The 19,033-nt window shown below is 41.3% G+C and overlaps 2 protein-coding genes across 3 annotated transcripts in view; one reads left to right on the forward strand and one right to left on the reverse strand.

Moving 5' to 3' along the window:
- The first annotated feature begins 262 nt into the window (after positions 1-262).
- On the forward strand, positions 263-3,549 carry psmd6 (proteasome 26S subunit, non-ATPase 6). Its single transcript, XM_014009871.1, has 8 exons — positions 263-495; positions 1,006-1,211; positions 1,356-1,501; positions 1,591-1,810; positions 1,886-1,994; positions 2,105-2,273; positions 3,172-3,249; positions 3,338-3,549. Exons 1-8 carry the CDS (start codon positions 351-353, stop codon positions 3,432-3,434), a joined length of 1,170 nt encoding a protein of 389 aa, XP_013865325.1. The 5' UTR covers positions 263-350; the 3' UTR covers positions 3,435-3,549.
- Positions 3,550-3,605: 56 nt separating this feature from the next.
- The window catches only part of atxn7 (ataxin 7), a 40,654-nt gene continuing 25,226 nt past the window's right edge, over positions 3,606-19,033 (reverse strand). The window contains exons 6-13 of one of the 2 annotated variants that reach the window (XM_014009870.1): positions 17,676-17,961; positions 14,780-15,093; positions 14,465-14,547; positions 13,757-13,974; positions 13,408-13,597; positions 13,201-13,322; positions 8,597-9,749; positions 3,606-6,575 (exon numbers count right to left, since the gene is read on the reverse strand). In XM_014009870.1, coding sequence (XP_013865324.1) covers positions 6,558-6,575; positions 8,597-9,749; positions 13,201-13,322; positions 13,408-13,597; positions 13,757-13,974; positions 14,465-14,547; positions 14,780-15,093; positions 17,676-17,961 — 2,384 coding nt within the window. In that variant the 3' untranslated portion in view covers positions 3,606-6,557. Of the gene's footprint in view, positions 6,576-8,513; positions 9,750-13,200; positions 13,323-13,407; positions 13,598-13,756; positions 13,975-14,464; positions 14,548-14,779; positions 15,094-17,675; positions 17,962-19,033 lie in introns of those variants that run through there. The other variant, XM_014009869.1, reaches the window with a different exon arrangement.

Genomic DNA, 19,033 nt, shown 5'->3' on the forward strand with positions numbered 1-19,033 from the left:
TATTAGGCATGTCTTCTGAATTTAATGTATTCATAAAAATAAATCAAAAAGCTTTGAACGTTTTATAGTTTTTTTTCTTTATGAAACTATAAAACAATTACTGATATTTATTTTTTTACACAGTAGCTAACACTGTAAAATGCATGTGATGTTCCAGCTTGTGTCCAGCAGGGGGCACTGTAGCTAATTGCTGTACCTACTTCTCAGGCGCTCACCGGCTCTACAGCGGAAACAACACATCTCAGTGTTTTCCGTAGTCATCGTTGACTAGCTGCTACCAGTAAAGAGTACACTCGGTCCACACAAAGAAAAACTTTGGTTTGTTTCTAGTTTGTCCTGCGTTAACAAAAATGCCACTGGAGAATCTAGAGGAAGAGGGTTTGCCCAAGAACCCGGACCTGAGGATAGCTCAGTTGAAGTTTCTGCTCACGATGGACGGTCACCGACAGGATGCTAAAGTGAAGACTGAGCTCATGGACGCTATCAAAGCTAACAGTGAGTTAGCCTGTTTTAATCAGACTTCTCTTTACACACACAAATCCACAGGGGTCTGTGTTGGTGTTAGGTAGACGGTAAATTAAATTTTACAAGATGAATGCAGAAATGTTAAAAACTCAGGTTTTAATGAACGGCTTTGCAGAATGCTAGCATGCTAGCTAAATATTAGCAAGCGTCAAGACCTGCTTACGTTGCTAAGCTTATTATATATACATATATATAATGTCACTTAAATTTAACGTTGTAAACGTAACTCATTTTGCAAACTTTGATTATATTTTGTGGAGAAATAACCGTTTTGGTTAGACGTAAAGAGAAATAACGCCATGCATGGTCATATCGCGAGATCTGACGTTTAAATATATTTGAGCTCAGCTACTACCACAGCTAATTAAATGTCCTTGTCCGTATAGTTTGCTGATTTTTAACAGCTACTTTCTAAAAGTTTCTGTTTGCTTGGTTCAGTTGTATAAAAATAAAAACTTGTGTTTTATGTTGTTGCTTCAGATATGGCTCCATATTATGAGGGTCTGTGTAAAGAGCTGAAGTGGCAGCTGGACAACGAGCTGCTAAATAAAATGAAGAAGGCRAACGAAGAGGAGCTGAAGCGCCTGGATGATGTTCTGGAGGATGCAGAGAAYAATCTGGGAGAGAGTGAGATAAGAGACGCAATGATGGCCAAAGCTGAATATTTAATCCGGATTGGGGATAAGGTGGGACATCACCAACGCATCGTCAAAAAGAAACATGCACTTTTTGTGATTTAGTAGCTTGAACGATGTTTAATTTTGGTGTCTGCCTTCATCACATGGTTTGATGAACTTCCCTTATATTTCTAATTGTTTTGTTCTGTGTAGGAAGGTGCACTAACAGCCTTCAGAAAAACCTATGACAAAACTGTGGCTCTGGGTCACAGATTAGACATAGTCTTTTACCTGCTGAGGATCGGCCTTTTCTACATGGACAGTGACCTCATCACACGCAACTCTGAGAAAGCCAAGAGGTACGTTCTTCTACATTTGTGCTCTGAAGTATTTTGTGTGTGTGTGTGTGTGTGTGTGTGTGTGCTAAACTGTTTTCTTTTTTCCTCAGCCTCATTGAGGAGGGCGGTGACTGGGACAGGAGGAACCGTCTGAAGGTTTACCAGGGTCTTTACTGTGTGGCCATCAGAGACTTCAAGCAAGCTGCTGAGCTCTTCCTCGACACGGTCTCCACGTTTACCTCCTATGAACTCATGGACTACAAAACCTTTGTTACTTACACCGTCTATGTCTGCATGATCGCCCTGAAAAGGCCTGACCTCCGCGAGAAGGTAAGAGAGGGACACACAAGATGCTGATATGTTTTCTGAAAGAAGACAAAGGTTAAATGTATTTATTTTCCGCAGGTGATAAAAGGAGCAGAGATCTTGGAGGTCCTTCACAGRCTGCCGGCTGTCCGCCAGTATCTTTTCTCGCTCTACGAGTGCCGTTACAGCGTCTTCTTCCAGTCGCTGGGTGAGTGTATTTTATTGACCCAGGAATAAAACATCACCACTTTTAAATGAGGTTCAACTATTTGTGTGTTTTTCTGTTGAGCCATTCTGATGTGATATTTTGCATTACAGCCATGGTGGAGCAGGAGATGAAGAAAGACTGGCTGTTTGCCCCACACTACCGCCACTATGTGAGGGAGATGAGGATCCAGGCCTACAGCCAGCTGCTGGAGTCGTACCGCTCGCTCACGCTGGGATACATGGCAGAGGCCTTCGGTGTCAGCACCGAGTTCATTGATCAGTGAGTTATGTGTTTGGAAACCATGAAACTGTAGTTTAAAATGTAAAATTATTCAGTACRAACAGAGCTAAGACAGCAGGGGAGAAATAATAATAATAGATACACAATGGATCAGACTGATTATATGTAGAGTCCTCTGGAGCAGTCTTAACTTTTCTTGAGAGTAAGAGTGATTCTTAGACAAGAATTTTGATATCTGGCACTTACACTTAAGTCTGAAAGTAGGAGCAAATCTAAGAAATTTTCAGCACTTAAGTCTAAAAATCCACTCTAAAAAGTTTGATAAATACGGGTCCTGGTTGACATTAGGTGCACATGCAGGTCAGTTTTCCACGATCAGAATAAGTGACTACATGCACGCCATTCAGATTATAAACTGGCACAAACCATCCCTCTAATTCAGATGACATTCATTCTGGTTGAGCTGAATGAGATCAGAATATTCAGATTGGGGCGTATGTGTGACACATTTTTATTCCAATTATGTCCATGTAAACATGGCTACTGACTGCTGGAGGTAAACACCAGCTCCACTGTGACCCAGAGAGGAGAAACCTGTGTAGAGAAATTGTATAGGGTTTGTATGAGCTGCCAATGAGCTTTGGAGATTGGGTGGTCGTGTCAAATCTACAGCAGGAAGGACATTCTTTTTAAGTTTTGCACTAAACACAACTTCAAAATGACCAGAATATCCCTTTATATTTCTTGGAGGGATTGTGTACACCTCATATCAGCAGTTTAAGATCACAAGTTGTTCTTCTGGCACAGATCGAAATGTATTTACCTAAATATAATTTCTGAAACTTGTAAGGACTCCATGTGGTCATGAGTTTTAGGAAACCATCATGTTACTCCTTTCTTATTCAGACTGACTCAACCAAATCTTCTTTTTCCTCAGGGAACTCTCCCGATTCATAGCTGCCGGCCGTTTGCACTGTAAAATCGATAAAGTTAACGAGATCGTGGAAACCAATAGGTAACTTCTACCTAAAAGCTTAAACACGTCAATATTAAATAACCAGAAAGGATTAAAGTCTAAATTCATGTCTTGTTCCTTTTTACAGGCCTGACAGTAAAAACTGGCAGTACCAGGAAACCATCAAAAAGGGTGACCTGCTGCTCAACAGAGTCCAGAAGTTGTCCAGAGTCATCAACATGTAACCTCAGCGGCCATCTTTATTACAGCGAGACTTGCATTTTTTTTTTCTTGGTAAACCTGTTTGTCTGACAAAGTGACTCTTATATTGTGTATATAATAAAACCTGTTTAACTAAAACCACTTCTCAAGGTTCTTCTTCCCATGAAAGAGGCAGAGGCAGGATTTCATATAAATAGCAGTATAAATTATTTTATTTACACAAACTTGTTACAAAACAAATATACTATACAATCTTTTCTTTAAATATTAATTCTAACCTATGTTTTGTTCATGAATTACATAGCAGCCAATACATAAGTCCAGCTGAAAATGATTCTGATAATGTATACAGAAAAAAAAAATCTATACACGCTTTTACATAGTATAAATGGTGGATTTGTTTCTTTCCTTCCCAGACATTAGTTGTATTCTCCCTCACATTCTAAGTCTACGGTGGAATAAAAAAAAAATCATCCTCGTGTTTCCATGGACAGGAAACTGAGGATCTCAGTTAAATTTTGATAGCAAACGGAAATGTGTACTACGTACAAATCTCAGTAAATCAGGGTTTATAAACCACAAACTGTGGCTTACAAAATCTACATCTCGCCTGAAGGAAAACTAAAAAAAAAAATCATACAAAATAAGAGCTCAGGTTTGACCACATTTAGGGTTCACAGGCAGATATGAAAAACCAAACACCTAAATACTTTGAACATTCAAGTAAAAAGGTAAAACAACCCAAAGAAATACTGTCCTCAAGCAGGGTGAGACAAATTCAGGCACTTTTTTAAATTTTGATATTTCTTTGAAAAGCTGCTGAACTCATTCTTTAAAAGCTGTGATTTAAATTACTTGTTTGGCAACGATGATGCAAGCGGTCGGGACTGTTCGAAAATGTGTTCCTCTTGCAGTGATTGCTAAATCCCTTTAGCCTTTAGAGGAAGGAGGGGGGAAAATGTTTTAATCATGAAACATGTTTAAGGTCTACACAGCGTATGACTCAAAAGTCCATAGAAGCTGTTGAAACGGGCGCAGCTTCAGGCCATGACATTTCAAAATTACAGACTAATTGGGTCACAAGAGTTGCTTTTTTTTGTGTTGATTCATAGGCAACAGAAAAATATCTAGTAAAAGCACATGTGATTCAGACCTTATTACGTGAATAAACTCTCATACAGACACATGCTACAGTGGCAACACTTCTCCCTTCCACCTTAAAGGATCTGAGTACACGATTCATGAGATGCTTCGGCTCCTACATGTATTGCATTGTATAAACTTGGCAGTGAACCACTTCAAATAAGTCATGTTCCTTGAAGTTTCTTTTTGTTTTTTTTCCTTTTAGTAAATAAATAATCTTCAAATTTGTACCAAAACGTTTTCAGCGTGTATGAAAAAGGCCTGTGCAAAAATACATACTTTACTATGTACAGTTTGTTAACAAAATATGTATCCTCAAACAGGGACAACTTCCATACTTGTTTGATACTTAGGCTACAAGAACAGAAGGGGAATAAAGATTCTTCCCTTAAAATAATAATAAAAACAAGTTCTCTCTACAACACTATTTGACATCAGTAGGGGCGGGGTTTCCATAAATCAGCAAGTTTCGCCAAAAAAAATAAAAATAAACGTTCCTATGAAGTCATCGCCATGAATCTCGCACCATAAAGCTCACCCGGACTTATTCATAAAGCAAACATCTTAAAATGACCACATTTAAGACTCCATTCTGACAAAAAGGAGCATAGATCCTGGCTACCGCGACAAACCTAACACCTATGATGTGTTACGGCGAGACGCCAGCATCCAGCGATTTGGGTAGTGGTTATAGGAAGGACAATCYAATCCCACAGAAGACGAGCGACGTGCAAGTTTGTTCCAGTTAAGACGTACCATACCTGATTTTGTATTTGGGGGCAAGGAGAAAAAAATAAAATTACAATTCACATCAGCCCACACACAACTGCATGAGTATTAAGTAGAAATTGTGGCTAAAATGAAACAACTCGCAAAGATTTTCCTCACGAAGCAACATCACTGCATCGTGACAAGACTCCCTGCGTTGACGCAAAAAAAAATAAAAAGGTAGTTGGCAAAGATGTGGCAGCTTTTGTCTTGCCTTGTGAGCAGCGAAGCAGTGCCTGCGGAGAAAGTATTAAGTGCTGTTCACAGTTGGGGGGAGGTCTACTTGTGGCTATCGTTTTTGCACAATGAAAGGATTCCGAACAGGTGTCCCCCTTCAGGACCACGTCGTCTCTCGGACAGAAGGATCCAACTGACTGGGCACATCAGGTGACCTTTTCACATTTTAAAAGCACAACCGTCTTCAACTACAAAGACCCTTCGTAGTACAGTGTAAAAAGATCATAGGAAATCATAAAAAGGTAACACTTTGCATAATTATTCTGGGTACTCAAACCAGATTATCTCAATGGGCTTGTCTTGGGCGACTGTGTGTAACTCGAGGTTACGGGACGTGATCAAAGTCAACGAAGAGCAGAAAAAAAAAAACAAAAACAAGGTGATTGTGTTTAAAGTGTTGCAATTCTCAGTTTTGCTCCTCCTCCTGCTCTCCTTTGCAAGGCTTCTGAGATCAGGTGGTGGGGGTGTAGTTAAATTAGAAACTCCAGCAGAATCTGACATGATAAAGTAGAAATAAACACTTGAAGTCACATAATCGCGCACTCGTACACAGAAGAGATCGGCTTCTTGTCTCCAGAGTTGTTCTGCATCMTGACGACTCATGTAAGCCTTTAACCTGAACCGCAGGATGACACCTTTTTAGTTTCTTTCACCTCTAACCAGATGGGAAGACCTCTCAGAAAACTGGGACATGTGGGTGGGGGTAGGGGGATTATTGGCTTCCTCGTGTGACCCCCCCCCCCACGACTCCATTCTGTGCCTCTACACACACAAGCACACACATAAAACACAGACACATGGCTTTGGGAGAAATTGTAAGGACCACGTCTACTTCACTGGGCAGTCCAAATCATCTCCACCCTGAGGATTGTGGGAAGCTGAGAGTAATGTGTATTTAATTTCAGAAGGCCTCATGCAGTCCAGAACAGCTTGCAGTCTGCTCTGGACTTTTCTCTGTCCGCCTGCCCCTTTTCAAATGCAGAAACGGGAAGCTGCTGTCAGGGACGAGCTTTTGGCTGCAGAAAGAAGGGAAAAAAAACAGAGGAGGATCTGTTAAAAACTGTTGAAGAAAAACAAAAAGATAAACATAAATCAGCCTTACTGTAAAGCTGTTCACCGTTTAAGGATGCAAACAGCAATTTTTATAATTTCATACATGCACACTTCATGTAATATTCTAAAGATTTACCAGACAAAAAAAAAAATTGTGTGGTTTTTAAAGAAAAAAACGTTTTAAAGACGGGGTATTATGTATTTTCCAGGCACATTTTAATTCTACACCACAGTCAAGTTACTACGTTACCTTCAGTTGTTGTGAAAATGCTGTAGATATCAAAAATAAAATCTAAACTCCTTGAAGTTGGTTGCTGTCTCTAAGAACTTCCTACCATTTCCAACACTCCCACTTCAGCACATTTTTATAACAATGCTTCAGGGGAGGGCTGCTCTGTGGGGCAGAGCTCAGTCTGCAGGGAGGAGCTAGGTAKAATAGGCGGAGCTTTGTACCAGCAAGTGTTTAGGCAGCTCCACYTGGCCACCACAGAAGATTCAAGAATTTCTCAAACAAGCATGAATGAGTCAAAGCATCACTCTGGGTAGGGATGGGTACCGAATTTGATACTTTTTTACGTACCGACCGAATTCTGTCGGTATTACCGAGAACCTATTCACATAACATCAAACAGTATTATGGTTCAGTACCTAAACGAATCATTGCAACTGTATTGGCGTAAGAGTGGGAAATTTTCCACACCTGTCCTGAACGCAGCATTGCGCAAGAGCGTAATGACGTCAGCAGCCGCCTGGTTCAGTAAACAGAGTTCAGTCTGAACGTAGTTTAAAAGCCTCACAGCACCTGGAGTAAAACTCACCGAACAGACCACCTCTGAATTATCTGGTGGATTAATTATCTTATGAGCACGACGTTCACTTGCTCAAAGTAAATAAAGTACCGCCAATTTCTTTATTTCATTCACCATTAAACAGAGACCAGCAGAGGAAAACAACAGAGGTGCTTCCCGACAGTCCGAACACGTCTGACCTGAAAGAACACAAGCAGCCAGCTTTAAAGTGTTGGACGTGTTTTGGATGCTCAAAACGTAGCTTGAATACATTTTATTTATTTTAACTCCATCCTCTTTTGCTTATTTAATTTGAACTTATTTGCCATCCATGGACCCGACCTCCATCACACAATTTTTCTAGCAGGGAAATGACATCAATAGAAATAAATGGAGCTGGATTTTAATTTGTGCAATAAGACAAAACAGTCTTGTTGTTTTCAAGAGTTTTCACATTAGAGAAATTTGTTAAACAACTGATGTTACAATACAAAGAGTTGGATGTTGTCTTTATATTTGTTAAATTTTATATATTGAGAAATATGTTTAAAAAAGTTTATCATTAAAAAGCAACACACACAAAGTACCGAAAATTGGTACCAATAAGTACCGGTACTGATTCCCAGGTACTGGATATTGGTACCGAATCGATTCAAATGTCAAAAGGTACCCATCCCTAACTCTGGGTANTGAATACATTTTATTTATTTTAACTCCATCCTCTTTTGCTTATTTAATTTGAACTTATTTGCCATCCATGGACCCGACCTCCATCACACAATTTTCCTAGCAGGGAAATGACATCAATAGAAATACGTGGAGCTGGATTTTAATTTGTACAATAAGACAAAACAGTCTTGTTGTTTTCAAGAGTTTTCACTTTAAATTTGTTAAACAACTGATGTTACAATACAAAGAGTTGGATGTTGTCTTTATATTTGTTAAATTTTATATATTGAGAAATATGTTTAAAAAGTTTATCATTAAAAAGCAACACACACAAAGTACCGAAAATTGGTACCCATAAGTACCGGTACTGATTCCCAGGTACTGGATATTGGTACCGAATCGATTCAAATGTCAAAAGGTACCCATCCCTAACTCTGGGTGTGATTTTGATGAGGGAATGACATCAAAAAGCTCAAAAATCAAATGAAACAAGTGTTCTTGCTTTACAAACAAGACAAAAAGCCAACCTGATGTAAATGGGAGTTGTTCGGTAGACCTGGCGTGCCTGGAAGGCTTCTCCCGTGCTTCCCATGAATGTTGTTCATGGCGGGTGACTTGGCCACTTTGGGTCTACCTGGTCCAGTTCCGCCTGCTCCTCCTCCGAGCCCCCCACCCCCACCCACACTGTTAATGCCACTGGAAGCGGAMGAGCTTTTGCGCTTCTTGCCCTCCAGGCGTCCGTCCGAGGAGTGGTGGCTAAAGCTGGCGTGGTGGTCGGATGAGGACGAGGACTGGTGATGAACAAAAGGCCCCAGAGAGAGAGTCGAGTCACTGCTGTTCATCATCACACTCATACGCTTTATGGACTCAGCGGGGCTGCCCGAGGGCGGGCCTCGAGCCGGTGGGCCAGAGGAACCGACAGCTGAACCTCCAGAGGGCTCCGCCTTGAGACTGAGRGAGTTGGTCCGCACGTTTGGGCCACAGTTCAGCCCCACGCTGTGAACACCACTGTGAGAGAAGGACAGTGAAGATGAAGATGACAGTCCAAATGAGCTATGGTGGTAGGTGCTCCCTGAGCTGCCAACATTTGCACAGTTCTTCTTGAACGAGGAAGAGGAGGAGGAGGAGAAATTGGCATTAGAAGAGGAGGATTCAGAGGAGGCGTGAGATGAAGAAAGGATAGAGCTGTTCTTCCTCTTTTTACCCGAGCTAAAGCTAGTGGTGCTACTGTTTGCTCCAGCGCCTCCTCCACTGGCAGAGTTTGGGGTGACAGGGGTGGAGGAGCCAGAGGACGTCTCCTTGGGCCTGAAGGACGAGGAGGACTTCGTGGTGCTGCTGCTGCTGGAGGAACGGGACTTAAGCGTCCGGCCTGAGGCAAGGGAAGGAACTAAAGAAGAAGAAGAAGATGAGGACAAGTGGGCTGAAGGCATCTGCGGCGACGAAGACACTTGTCGGGCCTGCGTGGTACCATAGGCCGGGTGCTCAGCCCCGCCCTGTAGGGAGCTGTGAGCATTTAAGGTGGTCCCATAGGAGAGCGCTGACTTGCCCTCATAAGGAGTTTGGGGCAAGGTGGCAGGGGGGCCCAGGAAGCCTGAAGAGGGAGTGCTACCATGGGAATTTGTGCTTGTCCTATGGGTAGGTGCAACAGAAAAGGAGTTCTCCAAGGCCAAGGGAATTTTCCTACAAATAAACAAAAAAGTTTTTAAAAACAGTCACTTTGTTAACGGGACAGTGATATCATTGCATGTTTTTTTTTTGTTTTGTTTTTTGCTGTGTATATAATTGTTACAAATAAAATGAATAAATTATATAAATAAATAAAATAAAAATATCAGATGCTGCATTCACACCGAACACAATTTCAGCGTCCGGTTTACATGCGAAGCCTATGGTGGACGCGTGTCGAGCAGCGTTGTGAAGTGCTGTGGTGCGTCTAGCGCGATTAGAGTGGAGCGAATCGTGCAATGAATGCTGGAGTTGGAGTCTGAATTTTTGCAGCTCAACGTGGCGCATCAACCAATCTGAGAGACTCCACTGTGGGTCGTAGTGACAGATTTTCTGACGGGACAGTTTCCTGAATGATGTCCACTAACCCGAGACAGATGGACAGGAGCTGATAAGATAAGATAAGATAAGATAAGATAAGATAAGATAAGATAAGATAAGATAAGATAATTTATTAGTCTCCCATGGGAGAAATTTGTCCTGAAAGCACGGGCAAACACTACAACAAAACAATAACAATTGCAATAAAAAACTCATCCAAAAGGACAGTAACAATGAATAATACATAAAAAATACATAAAACCACAAATGTCAGATGAGATCAACTCAGCAGTYCACCCCCAATACATCCTCTACATGCTAGTCTTGGTTATTGTCTGGACCTCCTATCACTCTGTCCAGTCCCTGCTCGTCTGCCATTTATCAGTTTAATAGAGGTACAAATGAATGTTTCAGAAGGTTGTATTTGCAAAGGGGGACCCTGAACCTTCTCCCAGAGTTCATAAGAACATATTCTGATGCGGGTACATGGGACCCATCAGACAAGATGTCTTGCCTGATGGTAGCCTGCTCAAACAGGAATTGTGGAGTAGATTAATCCAGAGTGTTGATAATGTTACTTGCCATTTTCACCAGACATTGGATTTGAGTTTTTAATTTAACAGTGAGATTTCCAAACCAACCAGTGATTCCATATCTAAGAATAGACTCGATGGTTGCCCTATAAAAGATCGGCATTATCATTTTAGAAACACCTCACAGTCGAAGGCGTCTAAGAAAATAGAGATGCTGGTGAACCTTTGCATATACAGTGGGGAAAATAAGTATTTAGTCAGTCACCAATTGTGCAAGTTCTCCCACTTAAAAAGATGAGAGAGGCCTGTAATTGACATCATAGGTAGACCTCAACTATGAGAGACAAAATGTGAAAAAAAAATTGAGAAAATCATTTTGTCTGACTTTTAAAGAATTTTTTTGCAAATAATGGTGGAAAATAAGTATTTGGTCACCTACAAACAAGCAAGATTTCTGGCTGTCACAGACCTGTAACTTCTTTTTTAAGAGGCTCCTCTTTCCCCCACTCATTACCTGTATTAATGGCACCTGTTTGAAGTCGTTAACAGTATAAAAGACACCTGCCTACAACCTCAAACAGTCACACTCCAAACTCCACTATGGTGAAGACGAAAGAGCTGTCGGAGGACACCAGAAACCGAATTGTAGACCTGCACCAGGCTGGGAAGACTGAATCTGCAATAGGCAAGCAGCTTGGTGTGAAGAAATCTACTGTGGGAGCAATAATCAGAAAATGGAAGACATACAAGACCACTACTAATCTCCCTCGATCTGGGGCTCCATGCAAGATCTCAGCCCGTGGGGTCAAAATGATCACAAGAACAGTGAGGAAAAATCCCAGAACCACAAGGGGGGATCTAGTGAATGACCTGCAGAAAGCTGGGACCAATGTTACAAAGGCTACCATCAGCAACACACTACGACGCCAGGGACTCAGATCTTGCAGTGCCAGACGTGTCCCCCTGCTTAAGCCAGTCCATATCCAGGCACGTCTGAAGTTTGCTAGAGAGCATTTGGATGTTCCAGAAGAGTATTGGGAGAATGTCATATGGTCAGATGAAACCAAAGTAGAACAATTTGGTAAAAACACAACTCGTCGTGTTTGGAGGAAAGTGAATGCGGAGTTGCATCCAAAAAACACCATACCAACTGTGAAGCATGGGGGTGGCAACATCATGCTTTGGGGCTGTTTCTCTGCAAAGGGACCAGGACGACTGGTCCGTGTACATGAAAGAATGAATGAGGCCATGTATTGTGAGATTTTGGGTGCAAACCTCCTTCCATCAGCAAGGGCAATGAAGATGAAARGTGGCTGGGTCTTTCAGCATGACAATGATCCCAAGCACACTGCCAGGGCAACAAAGGAGTGGCTTCGTAAGAAACATTTCAAAGTCCTGGAGTGGCCTAGCCAGTCTCCCGATCTCAACCCCATCGAAAACCTTTGGAGGGAGTTGAAAGTCCGTGTTGCCCGCCGACAGCCCCAAAACATCACTGCTCTAGAGGAGATCTGCATGGAGGAATGGGCCAARATACCAGCAACAGTGTGTGCCAACCTTGTGAAGACTTACAGAAAACGTTTGACCTCTGTCATTGCCAACAAAGGATATACAACAAAGTATTGAGATGAACTTTTGTTATTGACCAAATACTTATTTTCCACCATTATTTGCAAAAAAATTCTTTAAAAGTCWGACAAAATGATTTTCTCAAATTTTTGTTCACATTTTGTCTCTCARAGTTGAGGTCTACCTATGATGTCAATTACAGGCCTCTCTCATCTTTTTAAYTGGGAGAACTTGCACAATTGGTGACTGACTAAATACTTATTRTCCCCACTGTACATTTGTCACATGTGTGCYCCAGCTCAAGTCGCCATCTATGAACACAGCTAAGTATTTAAAAGATGCAACCTGTTTATTGGGGCAGCCCTGTATGGCTATGGGACTCCGATCACTGCTTGATTTAGGATCTAGAAATAATTCAACAGTTTTTGAGGTGTTTAGCTGAAATCGAGTGCCTGTAGTCAGTGTGCTGGCAGGAGATATCAGCACCGACGTGGGTCAGCGGCTCATTGAACTGAGCTCGGGACAAAAGTAGTCCTGAAAGCGAGCCTCAAGTCAGCTCGCAGCTCCTGGGTGGTGAAAGTCACCAAACTCAGAAAGTCTGAATTATCAGGTGAATTAATTATGAATTAATTATCTGTTGAGCGTGATGTTCTAATGCTCTCAGTAAATAAAGCAAAGCCACTTCCTTTATTTTATGCGACGTTACACAGAGACCGACAGAGGAGGACAGACCGACAGAGGAGGGAGGGGGCGGGGAGGCTCGACACGCATCGAGCGCTTCAAGAGCAATTTTGACTCGCGTCTGACCTCAAAGTGCACAAGCGTCCATTTTGAAGCATTAGATGCGATTTTGATGCTGAAATCGCATTAGATGTGAACGCAGCATGACACCTATCTCATCATATAAGACCAATAAAAGAGAACTTCCTACAATGTATTGTCTTGCTGCATAATCAGTGTAAACGAGAGGAAATGGACAGACATACTTCCACATCTGAGAGTTGACATGCTTTTCCATCATCGTGGTTAGGGTACATCGCACTCTGTTCCACCGCCTGTCAAAGGAGTAAAAGCCTCTCCCGAATAGTCGACTTCCAAAGGTACAGTACTGGGAAGAGAAGAACCGATTGAATCAGAAAATATATATATAATCTGTCAGAGCTGTTAAGTTGTGGACAACTTTAGACACTCACAGCTGCCGGTCGAGGGTGATAACCTGAATAGAGACAGTCCAGTTTTTCTGCATTATCTTCACGCTCCTCATTCTCCCCCTCATCACTGGAGGGTCTGGAAAGACCATCATGCGTAGTTTGGGGATGGTGTGGCGACTCGTGGACAACTGCAGGATCTCCAGAGGAACCTCCTGCAGGACTGCTGTTTACTCTGATGGACAGAAAGTTTGGGGGACAACCGAAGTACATTAACTGTTTCACAGAAATTTTAAAAAATTGAAAGAAAGAAAAAAACATTAGTTGGGATGAAGTAGGTACAAACAAACTTTAAAGTAATGGTTTGAACAAATAAATGTGGCACAGCACTAACCGAGGAAGACCAGGACTGTGAAATTTGGGCTTTCCAAGAGGCGAAGGCTTTGGGGTTTCTATGTCTGGTCTGTTGACTGGGGCAGGTTGAGGGTTGGGGGGTGGGTCCCTGAGAGGGGCGTTTTGCTGAAAGTTGGATCGGTCCTTGAGTTCTTTCAGCAAAATATCAAAGCGTTTTCTTCGTCCTGGTACCGCCCTTCGATGACTTATAGAATGTGTCTGTTGGAACAGCAAAAAAAAAAAAAAAAAAAAGAACAGTTAAACTTTGATCAAAAAATCTGTACACAGGTGGAAGTGAAAATGTAATGCTCTGCAAGCTCAGGCTATGATTTCCTGTTCTGCCTGAAGGCCTCAAATGGTGTACTAACAAAATATAAAGCGTGTCTTTGCTTTAACCATTAAAATAAAAAAAAATATTGTCATTTTTCTACATTTTATTGTAAAACAAGAAAACTAAAGAAAACACCCGATAATTATTTTTTTCTTGTTTTATTTTGAAACGAAAAAACCAAAGAACGAACATTAAGGCCGTGAAACCCCAGGTGTGCTTTTATTACCTTTTGCTTGTATCTGAGCTSATCATAAGCTTATAAAGAGTCTTTAAAACAGCAGTAAAACAATTTAAATTCAATTTCTAATGGTAAAACGGCGACATGTTTCATTTCTAATTAAAGCTAATCTGGCTCAGGTGCAAACAGCTGGCGGTTACCTTGCATGTTAGGGATCTTGTGCAGGGTTTCTGAGCTGCAGCAACCATAACGCCACAATGAATGTCTGGGTTGAACTCACGCTCTGCAGGCACAGGAGAGGAGAGGAGAGGGGATGAACAAAGGTCATTCAGGAAATGTATCTTTTGCGTCAGTGTCCTAAAAGGTGATCCAATGTATCATGTACTTTGTTAGTTATGTAATACATAAGACATTAAAATACAAAACAATGATATGAAATCTAAAGTAAGTTGACAACACAAAACATTTGACACAACAAAGTGCTGTCAACATAAACAGAAACCAGTTTGTCTGACCTGACACTTTCTTGTTACAATGGCGTCTGCTACTGGCACTGCTGCTGCTATCCTGCTTCTTGTCCGCCAGGAGGATCTTGCCATAAGGAATCTGACCTGGGGCCGGTAATGGAGGCTTTGGTATGGAGGAACAGTTAAGGCCTGGTTTAAGGGCTGATGATGATAATGACGATGAGGAGGTTGCGATGGGGGCAGTGTTGAAGCTCACAGTGGTGTTAGAGGAGTAGGATGAGGTGGTGACGGGAGCAGATGGAGTCTGCACCAGCTTAGCTGAGTCCACCTTCAGATGCATCTTCTCCATCTTAACAGCAGGGCTGGAAAAGAAGGTTACAGAGATGAAGAGGGCAGCAAGGAGCAAGCTGAGAGTTAGAAACACCGATCCAGTGAGAAGCACATGGTAGGAGACGGATGTGGACGCATGGAGAGGGCTGAGCGGACAAAACATCAACCTAGTCATTTATCGACTTGGTAAAAAACAAACACACAAATATACTACTTTTCTCCTAAATGCAGTTTCAAGTTGTAACAAAGAGCTCTGGTAGTAATTAATAAAAAATGCATTAAATCTTAGACAACATAACCTTTTCCAATATTATCACTGCAACAGAACAATGGTAACAGATTAGACATCTAAAAGCAACTTTACAGCAGCACTGAACAATAAACAAAACCCTTACCACACTTGTTTTCATTTAAAGAGTATAATAATGCCAATGTGAAATTTAAAGTAAAATGACTGGATGAATTAAAAATGATAGACCGCCCCCCCCCCTACCACACACACACACACCTTTTTTTTTAGGGGGTGCGACTGTTCCTCTGCACTTTACACTGTTATTGAATTTTACAAATACTTTCTGTTGAGTGAACTAGTTCAGCCTGAAAAAGTCAGGCACAAAAACGATTAAGAAAACATCTGACATTTTTGATTTTTGAAATGTTTACAATGCATATGGCTCATATCTGAAGATGTAGTTTTGCCCATCTCAAACTGAGAACTTCTCCTGATCGCACATATCTTTAAAAGTGTTTATTGAGTTGGGCCTGTGTACTTTTTGGTCATTCAATTTCATTTTAAAAAAGATATTGAAACACGAAAAGTTATTTATTTTTTCAATTTATGCTCCAAAAATGGGGGAAACAGTCCGTTAAACAGAAGTTTAACACTGTCATTATCAAACCATTTAAGGTGGAACTAGTTAAATAACTTTTTTACATAGCTAGTTTAGCCCATTTCTTTTAAAAATCTTTTTATCTAGCTCCACCTTAAATGGTCCGATAATGGGATGAATGAACGTTTTACTTTATATCTAGCTAACTAACTAGTTTGACATTTTTTTAACAGGTGTTAGCAAATAGTTTGCATATCACTATTTCCTGGAGCTTCTGGGGCTTTTAGCACATTAAGCCTTTCCCCAAGAGGAGCATGATGAGGAACTTGAAGCCGCAGCAGGTTTGACAAGTGTACACTCCAGATTCACAAAAATAAAAAAGACAGACTGTTTTTTCCATTTTTGGAGTATAAAATGAAAAAAGAATAACCATTTGTTTTTCAATTTAAGACTTTTTAAGACCTCTTTAATGCCACTTGAAATTAAATTTAAGGCCAACTTCACAATAAACACAAATAGAAAAGAGCCCCTGTTAGCGACAATTTTACCCTAATGTTTATTTTAACACCAAACAACTACCTGCGAGAGGCTTTGGTAAACTATTTAAAAAATAATAATAATAATAAATGTTACAAGTTATTTTAATATTTGAGACGAATTACAATCATCCTACTTACAATGTCAACATTTTTAAAACCCTTTGAAAGATAGATTTAAGACATTTTAAGGCTAATTAAGGCCTTATTATTGGACTGATGAATTCAATGCCTTTTAACTTTTTAAAGTTCTGCAGGAACCCTGTACAAGTCAAAGGTTTAGGAACAGTGTCATTCCATGGTAAGAGAAGTGTGTCTAAAGTTTTGACAGTTAGTGTGTATAAATAAATAATTATAAATAAAATGGTTGGTGTGTCTAGCTTTTAAATTTACTTACAACACACCCAAATAAAGCTGGAAACATACTCCCTCCGAACTGTCGATGTCGGCACGGGTTGTTGCAGTTTCATGACGAAAATTACGTCACTGGGCTTCGTAGCGTCGGCTCGGCAGCCCCTTTTGGCACAACCCGCCTGCAGAACTTTTTACCCCACTCCCGTGTCGACGGCAATGTGTGATTGGTCTGAAGTTTGTGGGCGTGTTTGCTTGTGCTGAAAGCGCTCGAGAAAAAAAACAAATCGCTTCCAGAGCTGACTGTTAGCAGAAAGCAGAGTTTTATAAAGATAGCCAAACCGTGAAAAACTTGTGGCTTGTTTATTTGTGCTGAAAGCGCTCGGATGCTTCCACTTGGTTAAAAAAATAAAACTACTCGCTTCCAGAACCGACTGACCAGGAAACAGAGTTTTATGAAGACAGTCAAACTGTGAAAAACTCATGAATGGAGATTAAACAGACGTTGTGCATGGAGGAATCTGACTGATAAAAACTGTGGAGCTTTAACCAGGACAGATGTGGATAAATAACGTCGGGTGAGTGACGAATCTGACTTTTTTTTTCCTGCATTGTTGACTGTTGCGGGGAGAAACTCCATGCAGTGACGTATGCTGCAGCGGGAGGGGGGTTTCCAGGAGCTCGGCGCGGAGTGTCTCAGGAACTATGAAAGGTGTGTGCGAAAACGAATGCCGAACAACCACGTGACCACGTGTCGACCCGTCGGCGTCGGAGGGAGTATGTTTCCAGCTTAATGGTCACAATGCAACTTCCAGTCTTGAACTCTGCTTTGTTACATATCAAGCTTAGCAACATCAAATGTTGCAGAGATTTAGGTAAAAGGAAAAAAAAACTTACATTTTGTCTGGCTGAGCCTCCCTGAAAGAGGCAGGAGGTGGTCTTCGTTGAATGCCTTGCAGTTTCTCTTTGGCTGATTTGGAGAATTTTGTATTGGAGGACGATGAAGAGGATGATAAACTGGAGCCAGCAGAGGACAGTCGGTTAAGGATGCCTCCACTTGTCACTCCGGCCACAGTCCCTGAGCCGAGCGCGGACCCAAGCCCGCTGCCGGTACTTCGGTTTCTGCTCGGCACGGAGAAGGGCGACGTGGAGGCTGGCTTGCTGGTTGAACTGTGTCTTCTCTCTGCAGTGACAACATTAAAAAGGGTCTGGCATTAAAACAAAGTTGTTGACACAGAGAAATTATCTGAGTCAAACACTGTTGACAGGCTGGACTATATAAGATTATATTGCTTTGGATCAAGAGAGAGAAAAAAAAGGCAAACTGGAACATTTATATCTTTTTCTGACAGTACTGAACAGGTTACCTCAACAACAACAAAAAAAAGCAGCATTAGTGATTCATGCCTGCGCAGCCAGAAATAGAACCAGCCAACAGGTCAAAAGCTTTATTTCCTGCCTGAGCATCTTACAACAGCTGCTGTGCAGACTGATAAAAGGGTGCAGAGCAGAAGAAAAGGTTACGACGGCACTTTGTAATTGAAGAAAAGACAAATATAGAAGACAAACATGCACATTGCAGTATGGCTGCAATAAAACTAAATGTGTTTGGATTAAAGGATTTCCTAAATGAACAGACACAAATGCAGATCTATTCTTCATCACATCTATTTGTACTGAAAATACAGAAATATTAGAGAAAACGAACAGAGAAAATTAGCATCTCTGACAACTGCATTGAGGTAACTAGCAACAACAACAAATAAAAAAGAGGAAAGAACTAGGAAGACAAACAAAGCAGTCAGACACACCCCAGCTGCTGTGATAATACACAGAGATAAAGACAACAGGGGTGTACAGTAACAAGTTCAGGTGATCTGAAACGATTGTTGATGGTGGTAACYGTTGAGTGGATACCAAGTATGCTAAATAAATGACACTCTTCATTWCTCTTAAGAGTCTAAGCCACCAAAAATACACATTTCCATCATCGAAGCACCTTCTCTCTACACACGCTCTAGATTTGTTCCTGCCCACTGCGGTGCCTTTTGTTCTCACTGCCATGTTCCCTTCCTGCTTTCCTCTTTGTGTCTTGTCCTGACCTGGTAACATTCAACAGCAGACTAAACTCGTATCAGAATCCCCCGGCATGACTCACTTCTCGGCTCACTAAACACTGAAAGTTAACAAATGAAAGTGAACAGCTGCTGTTATAAAACTACAACACAAGTTGGGACCTTTGTAAGGAGTGGGAG

This window comes from Austrofundulus limnaeus, unplaced genomic scaffold, assembly GCF_001266775.1.
Source record: "Austrofundulus limnaeus strain Quisiro unplaced genomic scaffold, Austrofundulus_limnaeus-1.0 Scaffold62, whole genome shotgun sequence".
Classification (NCBI taxonomy): Eukaryota; Metazoa; Chordata; class Actinopteri; order Cyprinodontiformes; family Rivulidae; genus Austrofundulus; species Austrofundulus limnaeus.